The sequence below is a fragment of the Suricata suricatta genome, chromosome 4 (genome assembly GCF_006229205.1).
Source record: "Suricata suricatta isolate VVHF042 chromosome 4, meerkat_22Aug2017_6uvM2_HiC, whole genome shotgun sequence".
NCBI lineage: Eukaryota > Metazoa > Chordata > Mammalia > Carnivora > Herpestidae > Suricata > Suricata suricatta.
The window spans coordinates 54,745,944-54,769,321 of NC_043703.1; the positions used below are offsets into that span (position 1 = coordinate 54,745,944).

At 40.8% G+C, this 23,378-nt stretch overlaps 1 protein-coding gene across 2 annotated transcripts in view; it reads right to left on the bottom strand.

The window, feature by feature from the left end:
• LCP1 (lymphocyte cytosolic protein 1) overlaps positions 1–23,378 on the bottom strand; it is a 52,837-nt gene that overhangs the window by 9,759 nt on the left and 19,700 nt on the right. For both annotated transcript variants that reach the window (XM_029936726.1, XM_029936727.1), the window contains exons 2-13: positions 21,650–21,736; positions 20,906–21,069; positions 20,608–20,737; positions 19,158–19,290; positions 16,367–16,448; positions 14,590–14,755; positions 13,105–13,247; positions 10,328–10,423; positions 8,384–8,579; positions 6,294–6,372; positions 5,357–5,471; positions 4,326–4,459 (exon numbers count right to left, since the gene is read on the bottom strand). In XM_029936726.1, coding sequence (XP_029792586.1) covers positions 4,326–4,459; positions 5,357–5,471; positions 6,294–6,372; positions 8,384–8,579; positions 10,328–10,423; positions 13,105–13,247; positions 14,590–14,755; positions 16,367–16,448; positions 19,158–19,290; positions 20,608–20,737; positions 20,906–21,069; positions 21,650–21,713 — 1,502 coding nt within the window. In that variant the 5' untranslated portion in view covers positions 21,714–21,736. The remainder of the gene's footprint in view (positions 1–4,325; positions 4,460–5,356; positions 5,472–6,293; positions 6,373–8,383; positions 8,580–10,327; positions 10,424–13,104; positions 13,248–14,589; positions 14,756–16,366; positions 16,449–19,157; positions 19,291–20,607; positions 20,738–20,905; positions 21,070–21,649; positions 21,737–23,378) is intronic.

Consider the following 23,378-nt stretch of genomic DNA (forward strand, 5'->3'; position numbering starts at 1 on the left):
GTTGAACTGGAACCTCTAGACAGGCTCCCGGTTTGCAAACTGTGCGGTGATGAAAAGCCCTCTGTCAGAGTAAAAGGGTGCCGTGAGCTCTTGCTCCAGCCGCTGCCCGATTCAGCAAAAGAGGATTGATGAGGGGGCATGCGCAGCGCTGGAGGGTCAGCGATGATTACTTGCTTGCTGTCCTGCCTTCCAATGCTTGTTAGATTTATTTAACATCTGACCCAGAGGGACAAACCTTGGTGTTTTGTTTTGCAAGGACCTATCCCAAATGCACTGTCCATGGCCTGTTTGATTGGGGTGAATTCCTCATCTGCCTGCCTTTTTGTTCACTTGCTGGAGTCTGTCATTGCCGTCTGCCGTCAGCTTATTTCTACCCAGCTTTTGTCTCCAAATTTATACACACACTATTTGCTAGCTTTCTAATCTGAGAACGATTCCCAGGCTACTGAAGGGGAAAGGGAGGTTTAAGCACACATCCCTCATTTGTTCTTGGTGGGGGGAATGACATGCCATTTATTGGCCAGATAAATGACCAAATTAGCACATCTGTGCAAGCCGATGAAATAAATTCCAGCTAGAACTAGCTCTGAATTTAACAGATCTGTTAATGCGCAGCACACAGAGGGAAAAAAAATTCCTTCTGGTGGCATTTACATAATTATCAGTCATTTCATCGCCTTCCACAGTAATGCATTTGTCTGTCCACTTTCTTATCGGCATCACACTGTAGAAAATGCTCATGAGAAATGTGACTTATTAACCAGGTGGGGACAGCAGCTGTGGCCCAGATCTTATCACATATATACCAGCCATAAAGTATGGCATGGGGCCACATTTCTATAAGACGTACAGAACAAAGATGCTATTATATGGTGATTTTCAGGTATTAGGAAATTCAAAATGGCCCGAGTTTTTTTTTATCGTTAAAACAGAAAATATCAAAGATTATTTCATATTCAAACCCAAAAGTTAACTTAACCATTGTAACTACAAAGACTTTTGCCTTGCTTTTTAAAGCAATCAGGGCACCTGGATGGCTTAATGGGTTAAGCGTCCAACTTTGGCTCAGGCCATGATCTCAGGGTTCATGAGTTCAAACTCGGTGTCAAGCTCTAAGCTAACAGCGTGGAGCCTGCTTGGGATTCTGTCTCTCTCTTTCTCTGCCCCTCCCCTGCTCATTCTCTATTTCTCTCTCTCTCAAAAAAAAATAAATAAATCATTAAAAAAAATAAAGCAATCAGCAGCTGAAGCCAGACTATTACAAATTAAAAACACACATGAAAGACAATAGAAAATAGATAACACGTGTTTCTGAAAAATACACTGGTAGGGCAGCTGTTGGGCACTTTCAGTGATGCTCTAAATGCATGCAGCAAAATGAAAGATGGAGCTGATGTTTCTTTAGTTCTGAAGTCTTCTGTGCCGGAAGAGCCTTGTAACACCTGCCTTTAAATTTCAAGGTGACCTCAGTTTAGAGATGGGTGGTTGAGCACTATGCCAGGTAAGGCAAGTATGAATCAGGTAGTGAACTCTATTATGATCGTTTCTGATTATATGACATCACCTGCAAATGCTGACATACTTACTTTGAGGACCATTGTGAATATCAGGATCTACAGACGACGGCTTGGGAAGAAAGCCAGAGTTCCTAGACACCACATGCCTTGTCTCTGTCGTTCACTTGTTAGACATAATGTAATGTGACATGTGGTCTCTGGAACTTCCTTCCAGGTAGAAAATGAATTTAGTTACAGTAACATAGGTTCTAATTAAGGGATGTAAGATTTCTGCCTGGTCAAGGCTCTCAGTATAGGGGAAAAGTGTGAAGCATTTTAAAAGTAAATTATTTTATACTTACAGATTTGCTCTCTTATATTATTCCCAGGCTCATGATTTTGTGCCAAAAATTGTTTATTTTTCTGATAATTTATTTTCTACTGATATATCTTACTCTACCTTGTTCGAATAACATTGCCACATGGCTCTCACATTAATCAAGTTTATTTTAAACTCTAAAAGTTATCTAAAATTGTCTTGTGAAGAACCAGCAGGAAATTCTGCTCCTGGCCACAGTCTGGTAACGGGGACCAGAGTTACTCTTTTGCCTTAAACATCCAAACACAATGAAAAACATCTGAAACAAGGTTGCTCAGACAGTGGACGATAAGAGCACAAAACAGTCTTCCATGAACTAAGGAAGGTAAGTCTGGTGAGCCCTCCAATCGTCCCCGCTTACTGCATGAAGAGTTTCCAGGCTGCAGTGTAGGGACAGAGAACCCAAACAGAGCACAGCAACCCCTCGGAGTTGAGAGGACGGGACTGAGAACTCAAGGAAGCCAAGGTGCCTGGGGCAGAATACCGGAGAAGAGAGAGCTGCCTGGAAAGGAAAGAGTCATCTAGAAAAAAGCTCTAGACATTTTCGGAGGCGTCGCCGCAAGTCTTTAGCTGAGGAAAGTGAGTAAACTCAGCATGTGTGTGAGGGAAAACTACCGGAGGAGCCTGGGACCAGAGCTGTCAGAAACAAACGGGCCGAATGATTCTCAGAACTCACACAGCACTGTAAATAATTCGGTTCCCACCAGCTGGAGTGTTAAAACCTCATGATACAGGGAGCATCAAGTTCAGTGCTCAGAGGAGACAAGCTCAGTATTGAGAGACAAAATTAGCTCAAGACTAGCTGAACTTTTAAGTTAGCTTCAAAAGGATCAAACTGTGTTCAAGTAACTTAACTGCATCCCGGGACAAAATTTAAGAATATTTAAAGGCAAACAGACATATCCAGCACATAGCAAGGTAAAGTTCACAATGCTTCACACACAATAAAAAATGAGTAGGCATACGAAGAAGCAGTAAAATATGACCTATGATGAAGACAAAAATCAATTAATAGAAACAGACCCATAAATAACAGTCACTATAATTATGTTCTATATGTTTAATAAGGTAGAGGAAAGAGATACAGGAGAGGCTGAAAAGACCCTACTCAAATTTTTATACATGAAAACTATAATGTCTGAGATAAAAAACTATATATACTGGATGGAATTAATCTAAGATTAGGTACTGCAGAAGAAGAGCTTAGTGAATTTGAAGACAAAGTAATAGAAATTATCCCAAATGAAACACAGTGTGGAAAAATGAAACAGAGGGGAAAAATGAATAGAGTATCAATGAACCCTGGGGCAAGTTCAAATGACCAAATAAGTGTGGACTTGGAATTCCCCCAAAACAAACTGGACTGAGTGGTATAGGAAACATATTTGAGGAAATAAAAATGGAAAAATCAAATTTCTACATTTGATAAAAACTACAAACCTTAAGTTTCAAGAAGTTCAACAAACCTCAAGCCCACTATTACCAAATCCCATTACAATCAACTTGCTTAAAATCAGTGCTAAAGAGAAAATCTGAAAATATGCCAGAGAAAAAAGACATTATATCAAAGGAATGAAGATAAGAATGACAACAGATTTATCATTGGTAACAGTGCAAACCAGAAGACAAAGAACATTATCTTTAAAGTACTAAAAGAAAAAATTAACAACCTAGAATTTCACACTTAGAGAAAATATCTTTCAAAAATGAAAATGAAATGAAGACTTTTTAGGCATCTGGAGGCTGAAACGTATCCTCACCAGTGGATGCACATGAGAGAAATATTTCAGATAGAAAGCAAAGGATATCAGATGGAAATCTGGATCTACACCGGGGGAGGGGGGGGGAAGCACCAGAAACGGCAAAGGTGTAGGTAAGTATAACACATTTCCCCCTTATTTTGAAAGCCCTTTAAAAGATTGATTTATTTATACAAATCTAAAAATAAAAGATTAGAAAAAGATATGTCATGCTAAAATTAATCAGGAGAAAACTGAAGTAGCTATATTAACATCAGAAAAGGTAGATTTCAAAGAAAAGAATATTACTAGGAATAAAGAAGTTCATACCATAACCAGAGAGGGTGATTCGTTAAAAGGACAAACCATCTAAAATATTTAAGAATCTAATAACAGAGTTTCAAAATACCTGAAATAAAATTTAAAGACTTGAAAGGGAAAAAACAGCAGAAAAATAACAAAGCACTCCTTTGGTTTTAAGTTTAGCTTAAAATAAAATAAGAAAAAAATAACAGGAAAATAAAAATTAAAAAAATAGGAAAAAATAAAACAAAAAAAATAACAGGAGAATAAAAAAACACTCCTTTGGTTTTAAGTTTAGCTTACAATGCCGTTTTGCTGGTTTGTATCACATACCCAAAAATCTGCTCGTATTTTTCCAGGTCGATAATATACTCAATAAAAAGCCATTTCGCTAGTTACCTTACTTACCTCCTCATTAGCTGCCATATCAAGGCCAATGTTAGAGTCCGATTTCCTTCATTGAGGTCTTGTCCACCGATGCCAACCAGGGAAAATTTAGCTTGATTCTTCCCCAGCTCCACTGCATAGTTACAATTCTCAAGCTGTTAAGGAGCAAGAAGGAACACATTCTAATGCCATCGTCTCTATGATAAGAAATACCAGATGAGATAATAGAAATAAAAACACAAAATGAAATAAATATTGTCTGAATGAATGCTCTCTCAAGTCTTGCCTGGTTCTGCAATTATAGGATTCTAATTAGTCAAAGAATTTCCCATCTTTTCTTAACTGGAATGCCTCATGTCCACCAAAAAATATTTCTAGTGTACTCCAAGTGCAAAACCAAAATGAATTCATTATTATGAATACTGTCATGGCTACAGCACACTAGGGAAATAGAGGGCTACCCTCAGTTACCGGTCCATACTATCCCTCAAACAGCTCAATCTGTGGAGGCCGACATGGAAAACCCAGACGCTCCATCCTACACGCACATAACGGCTGACATGTGGGGCAGGTATTCCCACGGCTACGCTCAGATCGTGAAGAGCCAGAGAGACAAGGAAGGGTGAGACATTTTTGTGCCAGTCCCATTGCTGCTTTTATGAAACAATGTGTCCCCACTGTGTTGACATTAGACCAGCTCTTTGTACAAGTCAAACCGTCCGTATAAAGCTCTGATTCTTTAGGAAACTAGAATAAGGATCCTGTTGGTGGAAAAGCAATCCTGTAGTTCTGCTCGCTCAAATTATCTTAATTAGAAGTTTTACATCATAATGTTTAAAGGCATCCGACATGGAATTATAAATAAGTAATCAACTGACCTAATGGACTCACTTTAATGAAACTATTCTGGCTTCTGATGGCCGTACTATAATTTAGTCCCTGGGTAAACATTACTTATCTAAGTTTGGCCTCCTACTAAAGTATTCACAGGGGGCTCCTGCAGGCTTGTGCCTTGACCTGCCTGTTGGGACATCGGAAGAGTCACTGTTTACCTTCTTCATGTTGCCTCCCAGTTTGGGGTATGGTGGTTTGTTTACTCTGTTCCAATCAACAGGGACTTTAATCTTTTCATAGAGCTGGAAGATGACCAGGGCATCTGATAAGTCACTGAACAAAAACAAACAGAAAAGAATTCTCAGACCGCCACCACTTACTAAGGGCCTGCAGCGGGCAGGCAATTTCTTTATACATCAGCACAAGGGACATTTGCGACAACCTGGCAAAATTGGTATTAGCATCTCCATCTTTAGAGATGAAGAAAGTCTGACTCAAAGAAATTGAAGAAACTTCCTCAAGGTCTCTCCCAGGTGTGACTGCCTATGCTCCCATAAGCCAGAACACGCTGCCTCCAGGAAAAGAAATATGGCTTCAGCAAATGCCAAGGAGACGCATCACCACACGCTTCACTTTTTTGCCTATTTGTTTTGCCTACTTATGAGCAGATCACAGGCTTATAATACGTAGTAAATCTGTCCGTTTGCTGGATTCTAATTGTTCTACTGAACACACAGCAAGGATAGTTGATGGAAGTGAGGTTCTCAGCTAAAGATCCAACACCTACAGCTCCATTTGGTACTAATCCCCTTCTCATCAAGATGCACAGATTTGGCGAAGAGAATTGCACACAATAGAGATATCCAAAGTCCCAGGCAGGGGCACCTGGGGGGCTCAGTCAGTTAAGTGTCCAACTCTTGGTTTAGGCTCTGGCCATGATCTCACGGTTCATGAGTTCTGGTCCCATGTTGGGCTCTGTGCTGGCAGCGTGAAGCCTACTTTGGGCTCTCTTACTCTCTTCTCTCTCTTTCTCTGCCCCTCTCCCTCTTGTTTTTGTTCTCTCTCAAAATTAAATAAATAAACTTAAAAAAAAAAAGATCTGTATGTTTTTTTAAAAAAAAAGGGGGGAGGGGATGAATCCCTACGTATTCTTACCTGTACAAATGATTGACTCGAGGGTTAACGCCCAAGGAATTCATCCAGTTCCTAAATGTCCGCTCTTCTCTCGTCTCACCTAAATTAATGAAGACCCGTTATCTTTCAGGCCCCTAAGAAAACATGCCTTTTTAGGATCAAAGTTTCACTAAAGAGGCTATGCTAAAAATGAGACAAAGAATGAAAAAATTAATTCAATAAACCTTAATAGATTTGGATGACACTTGTGTTGCACTTGTTGTTTTCCTCTATTCCAATTCAGTGAGTGTTTCTGTAGCATCTACTGGTGTACGCGCTCCTGTGCGGAGCAGTGAGTCAGAGGTGGCGCTTAAAAGGCTACTGTTCTTTCAAGGACAACAAGACTTGTAGGCATCAGAGCGAGATCATGCAAGCTAGAGGGCCAGCAGGGGAGGTAAACATACTCGCTATTTCAGTTCAGATAGGAGAGAGGATAGCGTGGACTAAATCGGGAGGGAGTAGAATTTGAGCTTCGTCGTATAGGACTAGTCAAATCTGGACTGCAAAGAGGAAAGAGGAGAGGCTTTGAGGGAATAGTAAGTGGTGGGGAGAGGAGACAGGGTAAACTGAAACACAAAGGGAGCGACAGGAAAGGTCTGTGTTAAAACCATTAGGAAGTCATTTTTCAGGATCTGTGTTATAGATGGAGATAAGGCTGTCTAGCAGCTGGAACCAGAATTGGGGATCTCTGAATGCCAGCCACCAGATTTTGGTTGACATATTAAACAATGCCAGCCATTATGGGTTCTTTTTTTTATTACTATAATAAATTTTTGAGCAAGGCAGAGATATAATGAAGGCGGAACTGTGATGTGCCTGGCAGCAGTGTGAGAAATTACTGAAAGGCAATGTGCATTTAAATTAAACACACAGAGGGGATAGTGTGTGCCACCGGCACATGGGCACATTCAAGTGCTTGATAAATGGAGGGACAGGCCCCTAAGACCTATTGAAATGGTTGTTGTATGATTTAATAGGAGCCCAGAAAGCAGTAAGGAAAAATAATAACCTAAAAGCCATTCTGCAGGAAGAACTACTAGTATTTACTAATTTAGTAGATTTAGAGGTGAAGAAGAGGAAAATATCAAAGCAGAATCAAGGGTTTTGGTGACTGAAGAAAAAAAAGTGGTATGATGAGTGAAAACGGAGAGTTTCCAAAGGAGAGTGGCGAGATGGCAGGATCAGTCCTGCTTAGTGTTTGCTGAATTTCAAGTGATGGCGGAGGAACCAGACAGGGACATTCTAGAGGCAGCTGGAAGTGGGTGATCAGAGGGCTTGATGTATATTCTCGGTAGCCAACAAAATGCCCAGACCCCTGACCACAATTTATCAAATGCTTCAAGGGCACCACTGTTGGACTACAGATTGATTCTGCACATCCAGCTTGGGTAAAGCATTGTAGAAAAAAACAATCAGTATTTTAAATCTGGATTTCTTTTCTTTGGTGGTATCCATTTCATATCAGTTTTGTCTTGACTTTTTTTTTGTTTTTGGGTCTCAAGACAGGAAAAGAATCCAACTATAGCTACATGCTTTTTGTTTGATCTTAGGGCGCTAACCCCCAAATTCCAACTGTCAGAGATTTTGCCTCAAAACTGTACTCTTCCCCATCTTACCCTCCAAATCCAAATCGAAGTAACAAAAACAAAAAGCTCACTAAACACCTCTTAGCATTAAGTTAAATATTTTTAGATGATGAGTGGCTGCAATCTCTTGCCTCTAGGAATTAACACTCAGTCCATTAAGTACATAAATTAGGTTTTTAGAACTCAGGATTTATTTCATCCGATAATTAAATGCATTGTCTTCCCTAAAACATTTAATTTTGATAATGGATGAAGCCTATGTATAATGGATGTGATATAATGGTATTTGATTATTCCTGCTAGGCTGTAATTGACTTGATTAATCTATTTATTCTCTTCGTTATATACCAGAGAATTGATGACCTGTTTGCAAATCTCCCCCAGCATGGGAGGGGTTTATATTTGCTTCTCAGGTCATTTCAAATTGTCCTTGAATCAGAATTGTAAATGCCTTTCTGAATCTATAAGCAACAGGTTTCCAGTTACCTTCAAGAGCCCCCCAGTCGATGTCCTGGTTCTCTGGTTTGTGCAGGGCAGGGTATCTGTTAAAGAGGTTGGCGATGAAAGCCAAGTTCAACTTGGGGTTCCCTCGAACAACATCCGTGGCTGTGACAAACTGCCGGCAGCCCAGCCTCTCTGCCTGCTGCAGCATGCACTCTGCCCTCTGGATGTCGTCCTTCTCCTGTAACGACGAAGGTCAGGTCAAGGCTGGGTCAAGGCTCTCCATGCACAAAGTAGGCAGGGTAACACGAAAAAGGAATGGGAACCATACTGAAACCCTCAGTGCATAACCTCAGACAGACACTTAAACACAGCGTATTGTTACTTATAATTGCCTAAACTGAAATCAGCAAGTTACACGTAAAAGGAATCTTAGAAATTGAGTCATGGAGTCTCTCATCTCTATACAGAACCATTTCAGATGAATGCTTGGTTGTCCCGTTTTTAAAGAGATTCAAGAGATTTTACAACCTCATCATTTCAGTGGATCTTACTTATTTTCAAAGACTGAGCTTCCTTTTTATTATTTGCTTGCACAGAGTCCGTGAGATTTTTGTCTACCAAACATGTTCGTGTGATCATCAAAAATTATACTCCTATTCTCCGTTCATCAAAGATATTTACAGAGGTTGATAAGCACGTCTGATTAGTATAACCATTTTCCCCAAACTGAGTTGGAATACTTGCAACTCAAATGCGATCAGTTAGGCGAGCTACATAGTGTCATTGAAAAATACATAAGAACAATTTGGCTTTTGTACACTTCATTGAGGATGTGATATATTAAAAGTCTATTCAAACAGTTCTAGAGGGTCTCCAGTCCTTTGTAAGTAGACTCTTATTAGAAGGTAAAGTTTTATTGAAATGTGGTCCACCATTCTAAAAATTCTTGAGTTTATGAAACCATCAATTTTCAGAAAACAGAACTTAAATTGAATTCTTTATTAATGTAATGCTTTACTAGATGACACTGTACATGATACATTTCATGAGCTTCTCACTCAGAAATGAGTTAACTTTAATGTTCATTAATTGGACTTAATTCTAGTGATATCAAATTAGGCACAAAAATGGATAAGGTAACCTCTCAAGGTCAATATTAAAGTGGTAGAAGAACAAAAGTAAGTGTTGACTGTTTTTAAGAATCCTCAAACAGACACTTCTAAGAACTCACACAATCTTATCCAGCCCTTTTCTCCTATTACTCCCACTGATGTTGTGAGGCAGGGTCGTGGCTGGGTGAATGTGGGAGCCATCCTGGGTTCAAGTCCTTTCTATGCCATGTACCGACTCTGTGGCCACAAGATGATTATTAGCTCTGTGACCTTCAGTTTTCTCAACCATGAAATAATTATTAACAATTAGCTTAGTGACATTTGCGTGGGTTAGAGACAGTGTATATACAACAGGCCTAGCATAGTACCCGGCACAGAGGACCTGAGGTGGGCTGTTGTTTCCTTATTGTTATCAGAGGAAAAGGACCCCAGCCTTGGAATCAGGTAACTTCCAATAATCTGTCAGATGATCTTGGACATATTAATTAATCCTTCTCAGACTCAGTTTTTTTCATGGACAAAGTGACAGTTTATTTATTTGTATAAATATCCCATTGATTTATAGAAATAATACTCAGGTACCTACACATGAACCTAATAATACCTCTTGGTGTTGTGGAGTCCTATTAAATGATGAAACATATACAGAAATGTGTGACATTGGATTGGTATTAGTTTCTTCCTTTCCTTAACATCCATTTTCAGATTTAATTTCCCACAATTGTCACCCCAAACAGTAATTGTTGTTAATGGTTCTAACAAGGCTTTATTCAGAGACACCCACTCGTGGAGCCCCAGAGTCAGGGTGATGGGGGTCGGCGGAACCGCCAACTTAACATGACGTTCTCTAAACGCAGCTTGGGACCGGCCTTACCCGGAGTCCTGACATGTCGATAACAACAGCAGGGATGCCTTCTTCATCTCCTTTCGGAGCCACCTGTTCAAGCAGGTGGTAATAAGCTTTGGAGTCCTGGGAGAAATTAAGAAATTACAACTTCAAAACAGCGCAGCTGATTACATACTTAGCATGACAGTAATTTCCCAAAAGCAAACATATTCTATTTTATTATTTGACTGTCACTCAGGAATGCAACTTAATTAACAAAGCTGGTAACATTAACTAATTTGAGTTTTCCATTTGTCTGTTTACATATCATATTGGACTTTCTTTTCAAAAGGAGTATAACAAATATACAACACACACAGAAGGCAACCCAAAGAGGCAAGTGCTACTGTGGTTTTTAGGGGAGAAAAATACTTTATGTATATGCATTAAATTGTATACAGAAAAATATATATACCTTTATATTGCTGTAGAAGTCAGTCAGCTAAGGTTTAATTAAAAAAAAAGTGACAGAAAAAGGAAGCAGAAGTTTAAAGCAGAGTTTAAAAATACATTTAAATGGACAATCAGCAAAAGAAAAAAAAAGATTTCAGAGACAGAAGGTTGAAGCATTAACAAGCAATCTTTACATAAAAGGAGATATTACTATGACAAGTGCATTTAACGTTCATCATGAACTTGAAAAAGGTGGTTAGGTTTCTAGCAGATTGGCTCTAGATATGAATTCTCAGGTTTTCTCAGATTCTACGAACACCCTTATTGACAAAAAGAATTCTCAGAATCTTAGTCTTAAAGTGATAAACTTATGCTCATTCAGTAGAAGCATGCAATATTCATGTAATTTATTTCAATCATTTATATGCCTCTTCATTTCTCTTAAAAACTGAGAAATCAGCTGCCGCTCTTTTTGTTTTTAAAACTGGACTCGGCCTGGGGGAGCAGAGGTGTGCTTCCCACCTGTGATACTAGAAAGACTAGAACACGGGTAAGCCAGCCACTGACGCTGTGCCTGGGGAAACGAACTTTCACTCTCCCTTCCCCCCACCCCTTCTCTTTTTGCTGTAGCTATTTTGAAGTCAGTGAAAGTTCCATGCAGGTGTTAGGCACAAATAAAACTTGCCTACCACATGGTATATCTGTTTAGCTTTGCTGAGACTCGCCCCATTTTATCCGACTGTCATAAGCCTTTCTCACTCAGGGGCAGGTGTTCCCCCACCGCCCCCGCTGACTTTGTATGACTGAAACCCCCCAAAGTTGCCAGGTGCTCTGACATACGTCACAGCCCTGACCTTGGGCGGGATAGAGCTGTTCTTTGATCATAGGCATAACCCTTGTATATGCTCAGCTTGCTAGTTCTGATGGTTATTACTCTAAAAAACACAGTTTTTCGTGATGGGAAATCAGATAAATTTATGGCTCAGATGAAGCAGCCTAATTTTGGATGAAAGGCTTGAAAATTCTGGCTGACACAGGTGTAGAGCCTAACAGCTGAGCACAAAGGAAGATAATGTGGCTGTCCAGCTCCTGTTAAATCCCCGTTTGGTTGGTGGCGCTAGACTATTTATAGCCAGTGAAAGTTATATAGTTAGAAAAATTAATTTGGCATTATTATCTCAGGTCCCAAGGAATGGGGGACTTCGTATCTAGAAGCTTCAGGCCTGGCAGCCACTGAGTCCACAGGAAGGGGAAGCTGTCATTTAAAGAAATATTAACCTGGGTTGACTTTTGGTGAGTCATGTGAGCTTTCCTCCGACTCCTGGGACAAATTTTCTTTAACCTTTGAGAAAGTGGACCATTTCTCATGCGGTATCCCAGCATCCTGCACCATTTACTATGAGGGCCTGCCTTATGAGCTTCCTGACCTCTCCTTAAGCCCTTTCTTCGTCAGCACCTCTGTCTTCAAGGTCAACAGCTGTCTTTCACCTTGACATGGGACTTTTCACAGAGTTTTGAAAACCACAGGGCACACTCCCCTCAGCCTTTCCCCCTTTGGATCTCTGTCATAAAACTGACTGCCCTTCTTCACGCTCTGGGGTAAATTCTCATTGTAGATGGTTTCCAGAATCATCCTCTTCTAAAACCTACTCTGGTTTCTACAAATGAAAACCTTTCAAGAAATCCACAAGCTGTTTTAGAGAGGCAGTACGTCTGGTGGTCCAAGATGGGGACCACGGAGGCTCCCTGCTGAATCTGAATCCAGATCTCCTTCCCCATCTATGTGAACTTGAACCAATTACCTAAAATTCTCTTTAACCTCAGTTTCCTTATCTGTAAAATGAGAAAATAATAATCTTTATCTCAAAGGTTTATTCTGAGGATCAAATGAGCCAATACATGCATAAAGCAGGTAGAACGGTGCCTGGCATGCACTAGACACCGTGTTTGGTATTCTGAGTGTAATTAGAAGAGTAATTCTCATTTAATTTTTTTAAAGGATCCTCACCTGATGCTCCCATTGATAACATGAGAAAGACGTCACAGTCCGACACATACTCTGTTCCTTGAAAAGCGGTCTCACCTCTTGCCCTTCCCTCCCTTTATTTGCTGACCTTCCAGCTCCAGAAAGGGCCACCTCCCTTGATGCTGCTGCATCAAAGTCACTAGGACTTTGGAGAGGTCTGCCTGGGGCCCGGAGCGAGAGATGCACAGGGATCCCAGAGAGGAGCAAGCCGTTCCCAGGGCACCAGCCACCCTCCAACGAACCCTAGAGCTTCTGAAGTGACATAGCCCGAGTCTTTGTCCTTTCTCCATGAACGCCCAATGCCCCTCCACTGCAGTCAGCCGTGTTCGAGGCCCACGCCTCCTACCTTGATGTCTGTGCTGAAGTTGCTGATTTTGTTGCAGCCTGCGTTCTCCAGGTGGTAATTAGCCCACCTCAGCAGGAGCTCCTCCGGGGAGAGTTTCATCAAGTCTTCCAGACTCTCCCCTTCTCTCAAAAGAGCAATCAGGGCTGAAGGAGGACAAAAGCCGAAGAAAGATAAATACAGAGGATACTGGAGGGGATTAGTTAGAACTTTTCACTGGGTTCTGCTGGAAAGCCAATGTTATTTCTCTGGGGTAAAGGTATTTATAAACCTGTCCCATGGAATAAACACTTTATTATCATTCCCTGAAAATAAATGTAAGGTATTGGGAGCTTATCTATTGTCCTCATTTTTCAGGTGGAGAAGGCAAGTCACCAGTGAATCTCAAAGCTGTGCCTAAGAGTATTAGGGCAGAGACACAGATCTAACCAAGACTCTCGGCTCAGAATGCTCCGCTGGCTCTATCGGACCACATTTCACAATATGACAACAGCTTTGCTTTTAAGAGACCAATTTCATAATAATGACAATCGTCCTGTCTATTCCCATAGGTGTTTTGTATTTCAAACACTCGCTTAAATAATTACAGCATCTCAAGAAATGTAATCAACTCTTTCCTCTATTTTTCTCAGCTGAATAAATATGTTTGGCTCAGCTAGAAGGTTTAAATGCAGTTGAAGTAATAATGACAAATCAATATTCTTTCTCGTGGGTTCTAAGTTTCCTATTCGCTTTTTCTCCTCTATATCATGCTTCGTATATTGGCTTAAAAATGGCAACCCAGGATTCTTCAATGGTTATTGTGATTTGGAGGTAGAAAGTAAAAGGCATATATAACTAAAGATTAGAATATAGCTACAGATTTCATATTCTTGGGATCTGTCCCAGAAAACTAAAAGGTAACCCTGGTTTTTGTATGATTCTTATCACAATCTACTACTTCTGTCTAAACCACGGGGCTGTGATTGTTTAAATGGGGGAGGATGCGGAGAGCAGACAGGATAAGATTGACAGCTACAATACTTAGCTGAGAACTCTGAAACCCTCACTGTAATCTTCCATAGTATTGGTAAGAAACAGACCGACTTCCTCCTAATTTGGTGCAATCACTGGAGGACATTAATGAGAATACCTTCATAAAATACAAGTTAAAAGAAGTACTCTATTCGGTTAAGAGTATCTAAAGGCAACACAAACCCAGAAAAGCTCTTGAAGTTGGATCCCAGACAGCCAGAGGGAGCTCTAGGTTCTAAACAAGCATTATTATTCACCTGTGGTCTTAAAAAGCTTTTGCTCTGTCCTTCTAAAAAGCCTGGTCAGTGTGGATAGAAACTGTTACACTAATGCAACAGATTCAGTATAACCACAGTTTTCAAAACCTGAGGATTCTGGGTTTGACTCTTCCTGGCATCTTCCTCCTACAGCCCCATTACAGCATGCATTAATAAAACACCGTGCCATGAATAACATTTGTGGCTTAGCTCATACCTTCATTTCTGCTGAGCTCGATGTCAGCAAACAACCCAATCTTGATGACCTGCCACAAAAGTCCCAGGACCAGGTAAGGCTTCCCCTCCTTCAAGTCCTCAGCCCCGATATTAACCACGTGGCATCCAATGGCTGAGGCAGAATTCAGAGCCAGGTTCAAATTCTCCTGAGGGAGGAAATTAACAAGTTTGGGTTTTGACTTTGCAGATGTCAAATGGTTGACAACAATGTTTTGCTTCTGGAAAGTTCACAGGTCTAGAGGCATGGTCTTCACTAAATTTTAACATTGAGAAAAAGCAGTGAGTAACAACTGAAAGGGGAAATCCGGTAACCCAGATGCTGGGCTTCTGCGGTGTCTGCTCCAGTAAACCGGCTCCCGGAGCTGAAGGCCCATTGTGGCCCAGAGGAAACTAATGAGTCTTCCATTTTTCCATTTTGCCCTGTGACGGAGCCTTTCCACTCAGCTTCTCCACTGGCCAGACATAGGGGGTACCTTTGAGGGCTCACTGTCTTGTCACTGGCTATCATTAATAATGTAAGTGTTGAAGTAAGTTAAGGTCATAAAAGAGAGTGCCAAAACAGCTTTTTGATTTTCAGGTTGGGTATTAAGGGAATGAAAAAGATACAAACCAAATTTCTGGTAAAGATACAGTAGTGTTCACTAAGACAATTTACTGGGTATCCATAATATCTAGGGACCTTAAGTACACATACACCTGCACATACTCACACACAAGCACACACACATGCACACACACGTGTACACATATCTATTGACTGCATGTTCTTTGAACTAACAACAATGCACATGATGCATCTCAAACACAGTTGGAATAGAATCCATGAACTTTTCGGTCTAGACTCTATATACTATTCTTGGGTCCATAAAGGAGAAGATGTTGAAGCAGAGATGCACAGAACTGGTTTTGATGACAAATTAAAAACACCACACAGGCCACAGTGACTTGGAAGGGGAAATATCGAGAAAAAGCAGCGGGGGTTTGCCTTAGCATAGAGCTCAAATGATGAATATAAATACCATTTCTATTTATGGCCACGACTACAATTTAACATCAAGATTAAATTTAACAGTCAGCACGTTCATATGCATTTAATCATTGTTCTCACTATAGTTACCACTTCCATTTTAAAAGTACACGGTGTTGCTTACACCAAACCGCATAATATATTGTTCATGATTTAAGTAGTGAGACAAGGTTCCTGAGCAAGAGAATCACAATAATGTTAAAATGCTGGCACATAACATAGAAATACAGCTTACTTAACCACGGACTACTGTGCCAGTTAATCAACAAATTGAAGGCATAAAACCAAGTTATATTTATCACACCGGTGGCCGTGGCCAATCCCACTGTGAGGCTGCCAAAGCACTTCCCGTCTTTCAGCCCTTCAATTCTTAGAAAGGCTTATCTTTTCAGCTAAAATGCTGTGCATCTGGCATCAGCTCAAAGATAAATTGCTAGGGAACATTTGGGTTGAAACTCTAGCCAATGTGAATTTGATTCATAATTGCCAAAGCAAAAGATGCCCCGTGACTACTAATACCCCACCAACGTCCCCCCTCTCTGGACCCCCTGCTCTGCTAATTAAAGACAAAGACAAAATGTCTTTCTCTATCCCACTAGTCATGACGAATCATCAGCTGCAAGCCTGAATTCTGGAATAATGTCTGAGCACCCGGAAAAGGCGGACTCCGCAGTCTGGGGCTCATGCGCTCCAAACACAATCCTACAGTCTGGTAAGAGAGCAGACATACCTGAATGGTGAAGGGGGTGAGTTTCTTTTTGTTGATTGTTCTTTCGTCAATTGTGTCTGGCACTGATAGGTTGATCATTTTACTGAGAAAGAAACAATTAAATTAAAGAAAGCTGGCTTCTAAATTGGAACAGAGTCCAGTCATATTGAATTTGAATTTTAGCAATACCATAAGCAAGTAAGACAGCGAGATGGTCTGTGCAAACCAGTGCTGAGATATCAAATCAGTTATGCAATTTTGACTAGATTCACACTATCTATGGGAAAGGCTAATGTTCCCGAAATCATACTAATATACTGAGGCAGGAAAGAAGGACCCCACTTCATTCATTACCTGAAAAGCTGCAAAATCATTCTGGTTTCCTTGGCATATTAGGAAATTCTGGGTAGAAAGTCAAGGCAAGTCCACCAGGAATACTTCACTTTCTCGGCTGTGAAAATTGTCCCCACCATATAAACGACCATCTATACACCTCTGTCTAAATTTCTATCGACACCGGGTGGAACTCTATACATTTAACTAAGTGGATGATAAAATGTTTTATACTCCGCTGTGCCTACTGTCCCTGGGGTGGATCAGTGCTTGAGAAATTTCACCCAGTGAAGAATCTACTATATTAATCAGACACCTACAGTAAGTAGTTATTATTCATGAAAAACTGATTTTACTCATTTAACATTCATTTAACAACTTTAGTGGAGCATAAAAAATAAATTTTGTTAGGTCACCTCCATCTCATTTAAAAAAAGGACATTGAAAAAGCAAATCCAAAGGAACCACAACATATTCAAAGAATAGTAAACTTGACTGTGGCTATTTGTTTTTAATGACACATCAGCATTAACATTTTTTCCTAATAATTTTTACACAACTACCTTTTTGTGTGATGGTCTTTAAATTTTTTTTTTTTTTTTTTGAGAGAGAGAGACAGCATGAGCAGGGTAGAGTCAGAGGGAGGGAGGGAGACACAGAATCTGAAGCAGGCTCCAGGCTATGAGCTAGCTGTCAGCACAGAGCCTGACATGGGGCTTGAACCCACAAACGGTGAGATCATGACCTGAGCGGAAGTCGGATGCTTAACTGCCTTGAGCCACCCAGGCGCCCCTGTGATGGTCTTTAAAGATGCATTTCTATAGCTTTGTCATGTGTTTGTGTGTATGTGTGTGTGTTTCCATATAGTAAATAAAAAGATACTTTACTGGAATTCAGGCAAAACAAACTCCTAAATTATTATTTGAAAAATCAGAAACAGTTGGTGAACTAGAAACCTTGGGAAATGGTAGGATGGAGGGGCAATTTAGAAAGTATCAGGTAACCCTGCTCTTGAAAATCTTTTGATCTAATTATAGATAAAATATATCGATATGAAAAGTTACATAACAATCCAAGAGAAGAACATTATGATGGCTTCCAAAGTACTATAAATATGCACCTTAAGAATCACATGATAATAACTATTAAATGGGTGATAATAAACTATTAAAAAAAAAAAGAATCCAGTGGAGAGAGAGACCACTGGAGGATTAAAATAGACCAGAAACTGTCATGGTAAATGGATTTCTATAGGAGAAGAGGTTGGGGAAGGGCATTCTTCCTTTTTTTTTTTTAGAGTCTGTTTCTTTTGGAAGAGACAGAGTGTGAACAGGGAAGGGGCACAGAGGGAAAGAGAGAATCTGAAGCCAGCTCTGCAACGTCAGCACAGAGCCTGATGTGGGGCTTGATCTCACGAACCATGAGATCATGACCTAAGCCAAAACCAAGAGTTGGATGCTTAACCAAACGAGCCACCAAGGTGCCCCTAGGGAAAGGCATTCTTAAAAAGGAAAATAAAAGGCAAAGCCACAGTTTTTGTTATGAGCAGGATGTGCATAGGGGAAGAATGCGTATGGCTGCCGATGGGGTTATTCCTGCAGCCGCTCACTCAGTGCCCCGCACTGGGTCCCTCAGTCATGGGGATCTTGGGACGTAAAGCTGGTAGGAGATTGAGGGAAGATGACGGGGTGCACTGGGGGCCAACCTAAGGAATTGGGATTTGATCCTGCCTATATGTTTCACATCTTTTTTTGGCAGTTGAAACTTTTTAAAATGAAATCTCATGGTGAAGTCTAATAAATAAAATACCGGAAGCCGAAGTGCTCTGCCCAGAGCACGGACAAGGGGCTTCAATCTTGCCCATCCGTCCTTCCCTTCAACTCTGGAGCCCACCTGAGACTGGGTATTTCAAGCCAATCTTGGAATACTATGTCTTACAATGGTATTAGAAGCTGCTAAAACAAGAGTTGCAGAAGCATTTTAAGGATACCATGAGGACCAAATGTGGGTGGAGGCCTTCCACAAACAGAATACATGCCCTTTTTCCAGGTGCCCTCAGCATTTGAATTGCATGTTTGTATGCATAACTCAAGTCTCTGCGTAAGGACTTGCTTCGAGCCTCATGCTGCTATTATCAATTTACGTACTTTCAGGGTAGGCCATGTTCAGATGAAGCCAAGTGGCATATGTTCCAAAAATAATTGCTTTTGACCTTGTATTACTGCGTCTCCTCTGTGTTTGTCTGTCTCTATACTGTGTATCTCTCTCCTCCAACCAAGCAATAGTGGCTTTGCATTTCTCATTAAAAGTTGCTTTTGAAATTAGTTTGCTTTGTGGGACCTGCCAAGTACAAGTCAGAAAGCATTTCAAGTCCTGCTGAGTACCAACGGAAGTTGGCCTAGGATAAGCACAATAAATTGTTGGTCTTCCAGAAAATTCCAGGAAAACCTTTGGAAACCAAGAAGGAAGTGTTATTTACCAAAGGACAATGCCATCCCCGACGGCACTGAAGAGATCGTTTGTGTTTGGATTCATTGGGATGACATGTCGACAGTCAGGGTCGTTTTCCAGGGCTTTGTTTATCCAGTTGACAAAGGCATACTTCTCTTCCTCTGCAAGTAAATGATAAAAATGACTGATTTGCAAAGTGAAAGTCTGACATAAAATTTATACATGGATCTCAGAGTGCCATGCCCAAGAGAGCCACTGAGGGTTTATCTGGTCCCTTATCCTATCATCTCACATTTATTGACATTAAAAAATCTCAGATGACTTGGGGAATAGGCACAGAATCTCTATTCACTCCAAGTCATAAAACATATGGCAAGCAGAATTAAAAGATATATATATATATATATATATATATATAATATTCTATAGAAGATATATGATATGTAACAATATATAAATATTAGAGATATATTTTATTTATATTTAGATACAATTTAAATATGAATGTGATCTGGTACTTACAGGATAAAACTCTGGCTACCTTTAGCCCAGCCAATTTAACTGTGAGATGATCACAAATACTCCCTACAATATCTTTGAGCTTCTTTATATGATTATAATAAAATGCTATGAAATAAAATCCTATATGATATAATCTTTCTTTCTTATCAATAAAGCTGCAAGAAGTTGATTTTGGAAGTTTTAATAAAACCTCACGTCACACCCTACAGCCCAATATGGTGTTTCTCAAATGGTTCGTCACTGAAAACAATAGGGTCCCCCAAGAATCCTGAGTCATAGAAGTTTTGAGTTTTCATTGTCCTGACGATTCATAATGCATATTTATATAATTTCTATATTTAAAAGTAAAAGATTAAACACTGCCTTCATAATTACAGATGGTACTTAACCATGAATTTATCTTTAAGATCAACTAATGTGTTAAAGAACTCAGTTTGGAATTTGTTGGATTACAGTACTGTTCGAACTTTTGGTAGTTTCCATTAGGGCTGTTGGATGGCAGCCTTCAAAATAAATAGACAGCTTCCTTCCAATCAGTGAAAACAATAACCTTGACCAATCAGTAGGCACTGAGAATAGTCATGAAGTTTAGCGGAGATAAAAGCCTGAATAAATTCACTTTATCCATAAGATTTACAAAGCAATTCTGGCAGGCTCAATGTATTTTTTTAAATGCCGTTGAGATTATTTGGTATTGGACTGCACCTAGAACCAGGATTGTTCCTCCGGCATCATGTCCCTGGAATCAGCCCACCAACCACAGAAGAACAGGCAGTAGTCAATACACTCGTGTTGGCTTCCGTCTGGGTTTGCACCCTTAGGTTTAAGGCCAAGTTTAGAATCTGTAGCCCCAGAAGGCACAGATCCTTTCCATACGGCTCCCTTCCCACTGCTCCCCAGGCTCCCCTCATGCCAGCACCCCCCACTTCCACTACCCACCCCCGGGGACAGCATACCTGAATACGAGTGTTGGGTGCCGACGCTGGACTGCTCCGAGGTACCCCCGATCGCACAGATGCCTTCCTTCTTATTGATTGCCTTCCTAAAGGTCTTGGCAACATCTGTGCTTTTCAGGCCATGGAAAACCTGCAAAAATGTCATGTATCTTTAGAAACCCCATCTGTGATCTAGAAAACCACAAAGGGAAGAATATGTAATATTGAAGCAGGGAGCGTGGGAATGCATTTCTGGGTATTTTTCAAATGAAAGTTCCAAGTTTCAAATGCATCTCCTCGTGTTCTGCCTCATACTCACCTTGATAAACTCATCAAAGCTGATCCTGCCATCCTGGTCTAGGTCCCCGGTCGCCATCAGGTTCTCTGTAATTTCTCTCACTCTGTACCCAGGCAGAGGCAAGCAAGCAGCCTTGAACAAGTCATTCAACTCGTTGCAGCTGATGTACCCATTGCCGTCAGTATCTGCAAGGCAAGGGAGGACCAGAAGTTTCGGAGAATTCAGGAAACAGGATGAAGAGGGAGGGGAAGGGGAGACTGGAGGTGAGTGGGCTGGCGGGGCAATCATTCAGGGGTCGCAGCCTGACCCCACGCAGGAGTCAGAATCCCACAAGAGGCCTGTTTCTGTTGGAGATGGTCATTAGCGTCACTTCCAACATCCACGAGTCATAACGTCACAATAGAGGTTTTGGCAACAGAATCTGAAGAGGCTTTTACAGAAACAGATGGGAAAATAAATCACAAGCTTAGAGATACAAAGAAAAAAGTATGAAATAGTAGAAAAACAAAGGAAACCAAAGATATCAGACAAGATAAGAATATGAGAAAAGCTGCAGGGGGAAGGGTCCATACTCCACGTTTTGATACAGAAAGAAGTAATTTTATTAAAGTAGATTTTTCAAAATTCAGTTCCCTCAGCTCCTTTAACCAATACTGCTGTGTTCCTTTCACTTTGCTATTTTGCTCATGTTGCCAGTTCACTGACTGTCCCAAAGCCACTCAGTACAGAGGAGAATTATGTGACTTGAGCTGCAGGTCCACTCACCGACTTTGGCAAAAGCTTCTCTGAGCTCCATCATTTCTTCGTCGGACACTGAGCTTCTGGCCATTTTTATTGCTTTAGGCAACAGACCTAAGGAGAAGAATGTAAGGAATGACTTCTGTGCCTTTTAATTCTTAAAGTACTACAGTGAGCAGCAATTTCCATGTATTAAGTGATGAAATATCCCTCTGCATCCCTCATGACTTATACAGATCTTCCCAGTGCGTAAGAAATAACCTTCTTCTTAGCCCTCCACGTGGTCTCCAGCTGCCCTCACCACTTCTCCTCTTGCTGTGTACACAGACTCCTCCTCGCATCACGAGGTGGAGTTGATTTCCCTCCCCTTGAATCTGGGCTGAAACTGTGTCAGCTTTGACCATCCAGAAGGCAGCAGGAGCCATGTCTGGGACTGGAAACTTCTGGCTCCTTCCTTTGGAAATGCTTATTCTTAGGAAACCAAGTGCCACGCTGTGAGACTTCCAAACCACGTGAAGAAGAAGCCAGTGGAGGAGAACTGGGCACTCTGCCTAACAGTCCCTGCGGGGCTCCCAGCCAACGGCTAGCATCAACCACCAGGCACGAGAGTGGGTCACTTGGGACGTTCCAACTTGGAGACCCTGGATGTCCACGGTCCCTGTCAAATCACATGAAGCAGAAAAACCACCCAGCTGTGCCCAAACAACGAATAGAATCAAGAGATATAGCAAAACGATTATTGTTGTAAACACTAAGTCTTGGAGTAGTGTGCTGCATGGTAACATACAACTATAACACTTAGCTTTTATATAAATATCTTTTTTAGAGATGGTGTCATGCTCACATTTAAAATTAATATGTTTGGCCAAGCCAACAGATAACTTTTATAATTTCAAAGGGAGTTTCCAAAGTTCTCTCAATACTTAGGGAAAGAGGAAGGGAACCTGACCCTCTAATAATTCATACATGGGAATCTCAGGGACTTACTAGGTATTCTTTTTTCATTAGGGCTAGTCTTGCTTGGAAACTTAAACGCTAGTGCTGGAGTTAATTTCCCCTTCCCTGTGCTTTATTGCTGCCCTCTAGTGGGCAGAAAGAGAATGACACGGAAAAGGGATTACATTCTCCATGCCCCTAGCTAATCCACACCAGAACATTTCAAATTGCAGAGCCACTAACGTTTACTGGATTTTCTGGTGGTGAAGGACTAAGCAGGGTAGGAGCGTGGATGATGGGGCATTTTTACATGTAATTATACTTTGAAAATTTTAGTGAAGTTACTGATTTTTATAAATATTTTACATGCCAGGGTGGCTGGGTTGATTAAGCATCTGACTCCTGATTCCAGCTCAGGTCATGATCTCATGGTTCACGAGATCGAGTCCCACATCAGACGCTGCTGCTGAAGAGTGTGAAGCCAGCTTGCTATTCTCTGTCTCCTGTTCTCTCTGCCCCTGCCCTTCTCTCTCTCTCTCTCTCTCTCAAAAATAAATAAACTTTTATAAAACATATTTTACATTTGTTACTTTAATGAATTTTCTTTTCCTTATTTTCACAGCATTTTATAGGGCTCTACTTGCTCTTGGTGCCAATCTACCAACAATCACATAAAAAAGGGAACCAAAATGAACAAATCAAAAGACTATAGATGCTGGCGAGGGTGTGGAGAAACGGGCACCCTCCTACACTGTTGGTGGCAATGTAAACTGGTGCAGCCGCTCTGGAAAACAGTGTGGAGGTTCCTCAAAACACTATC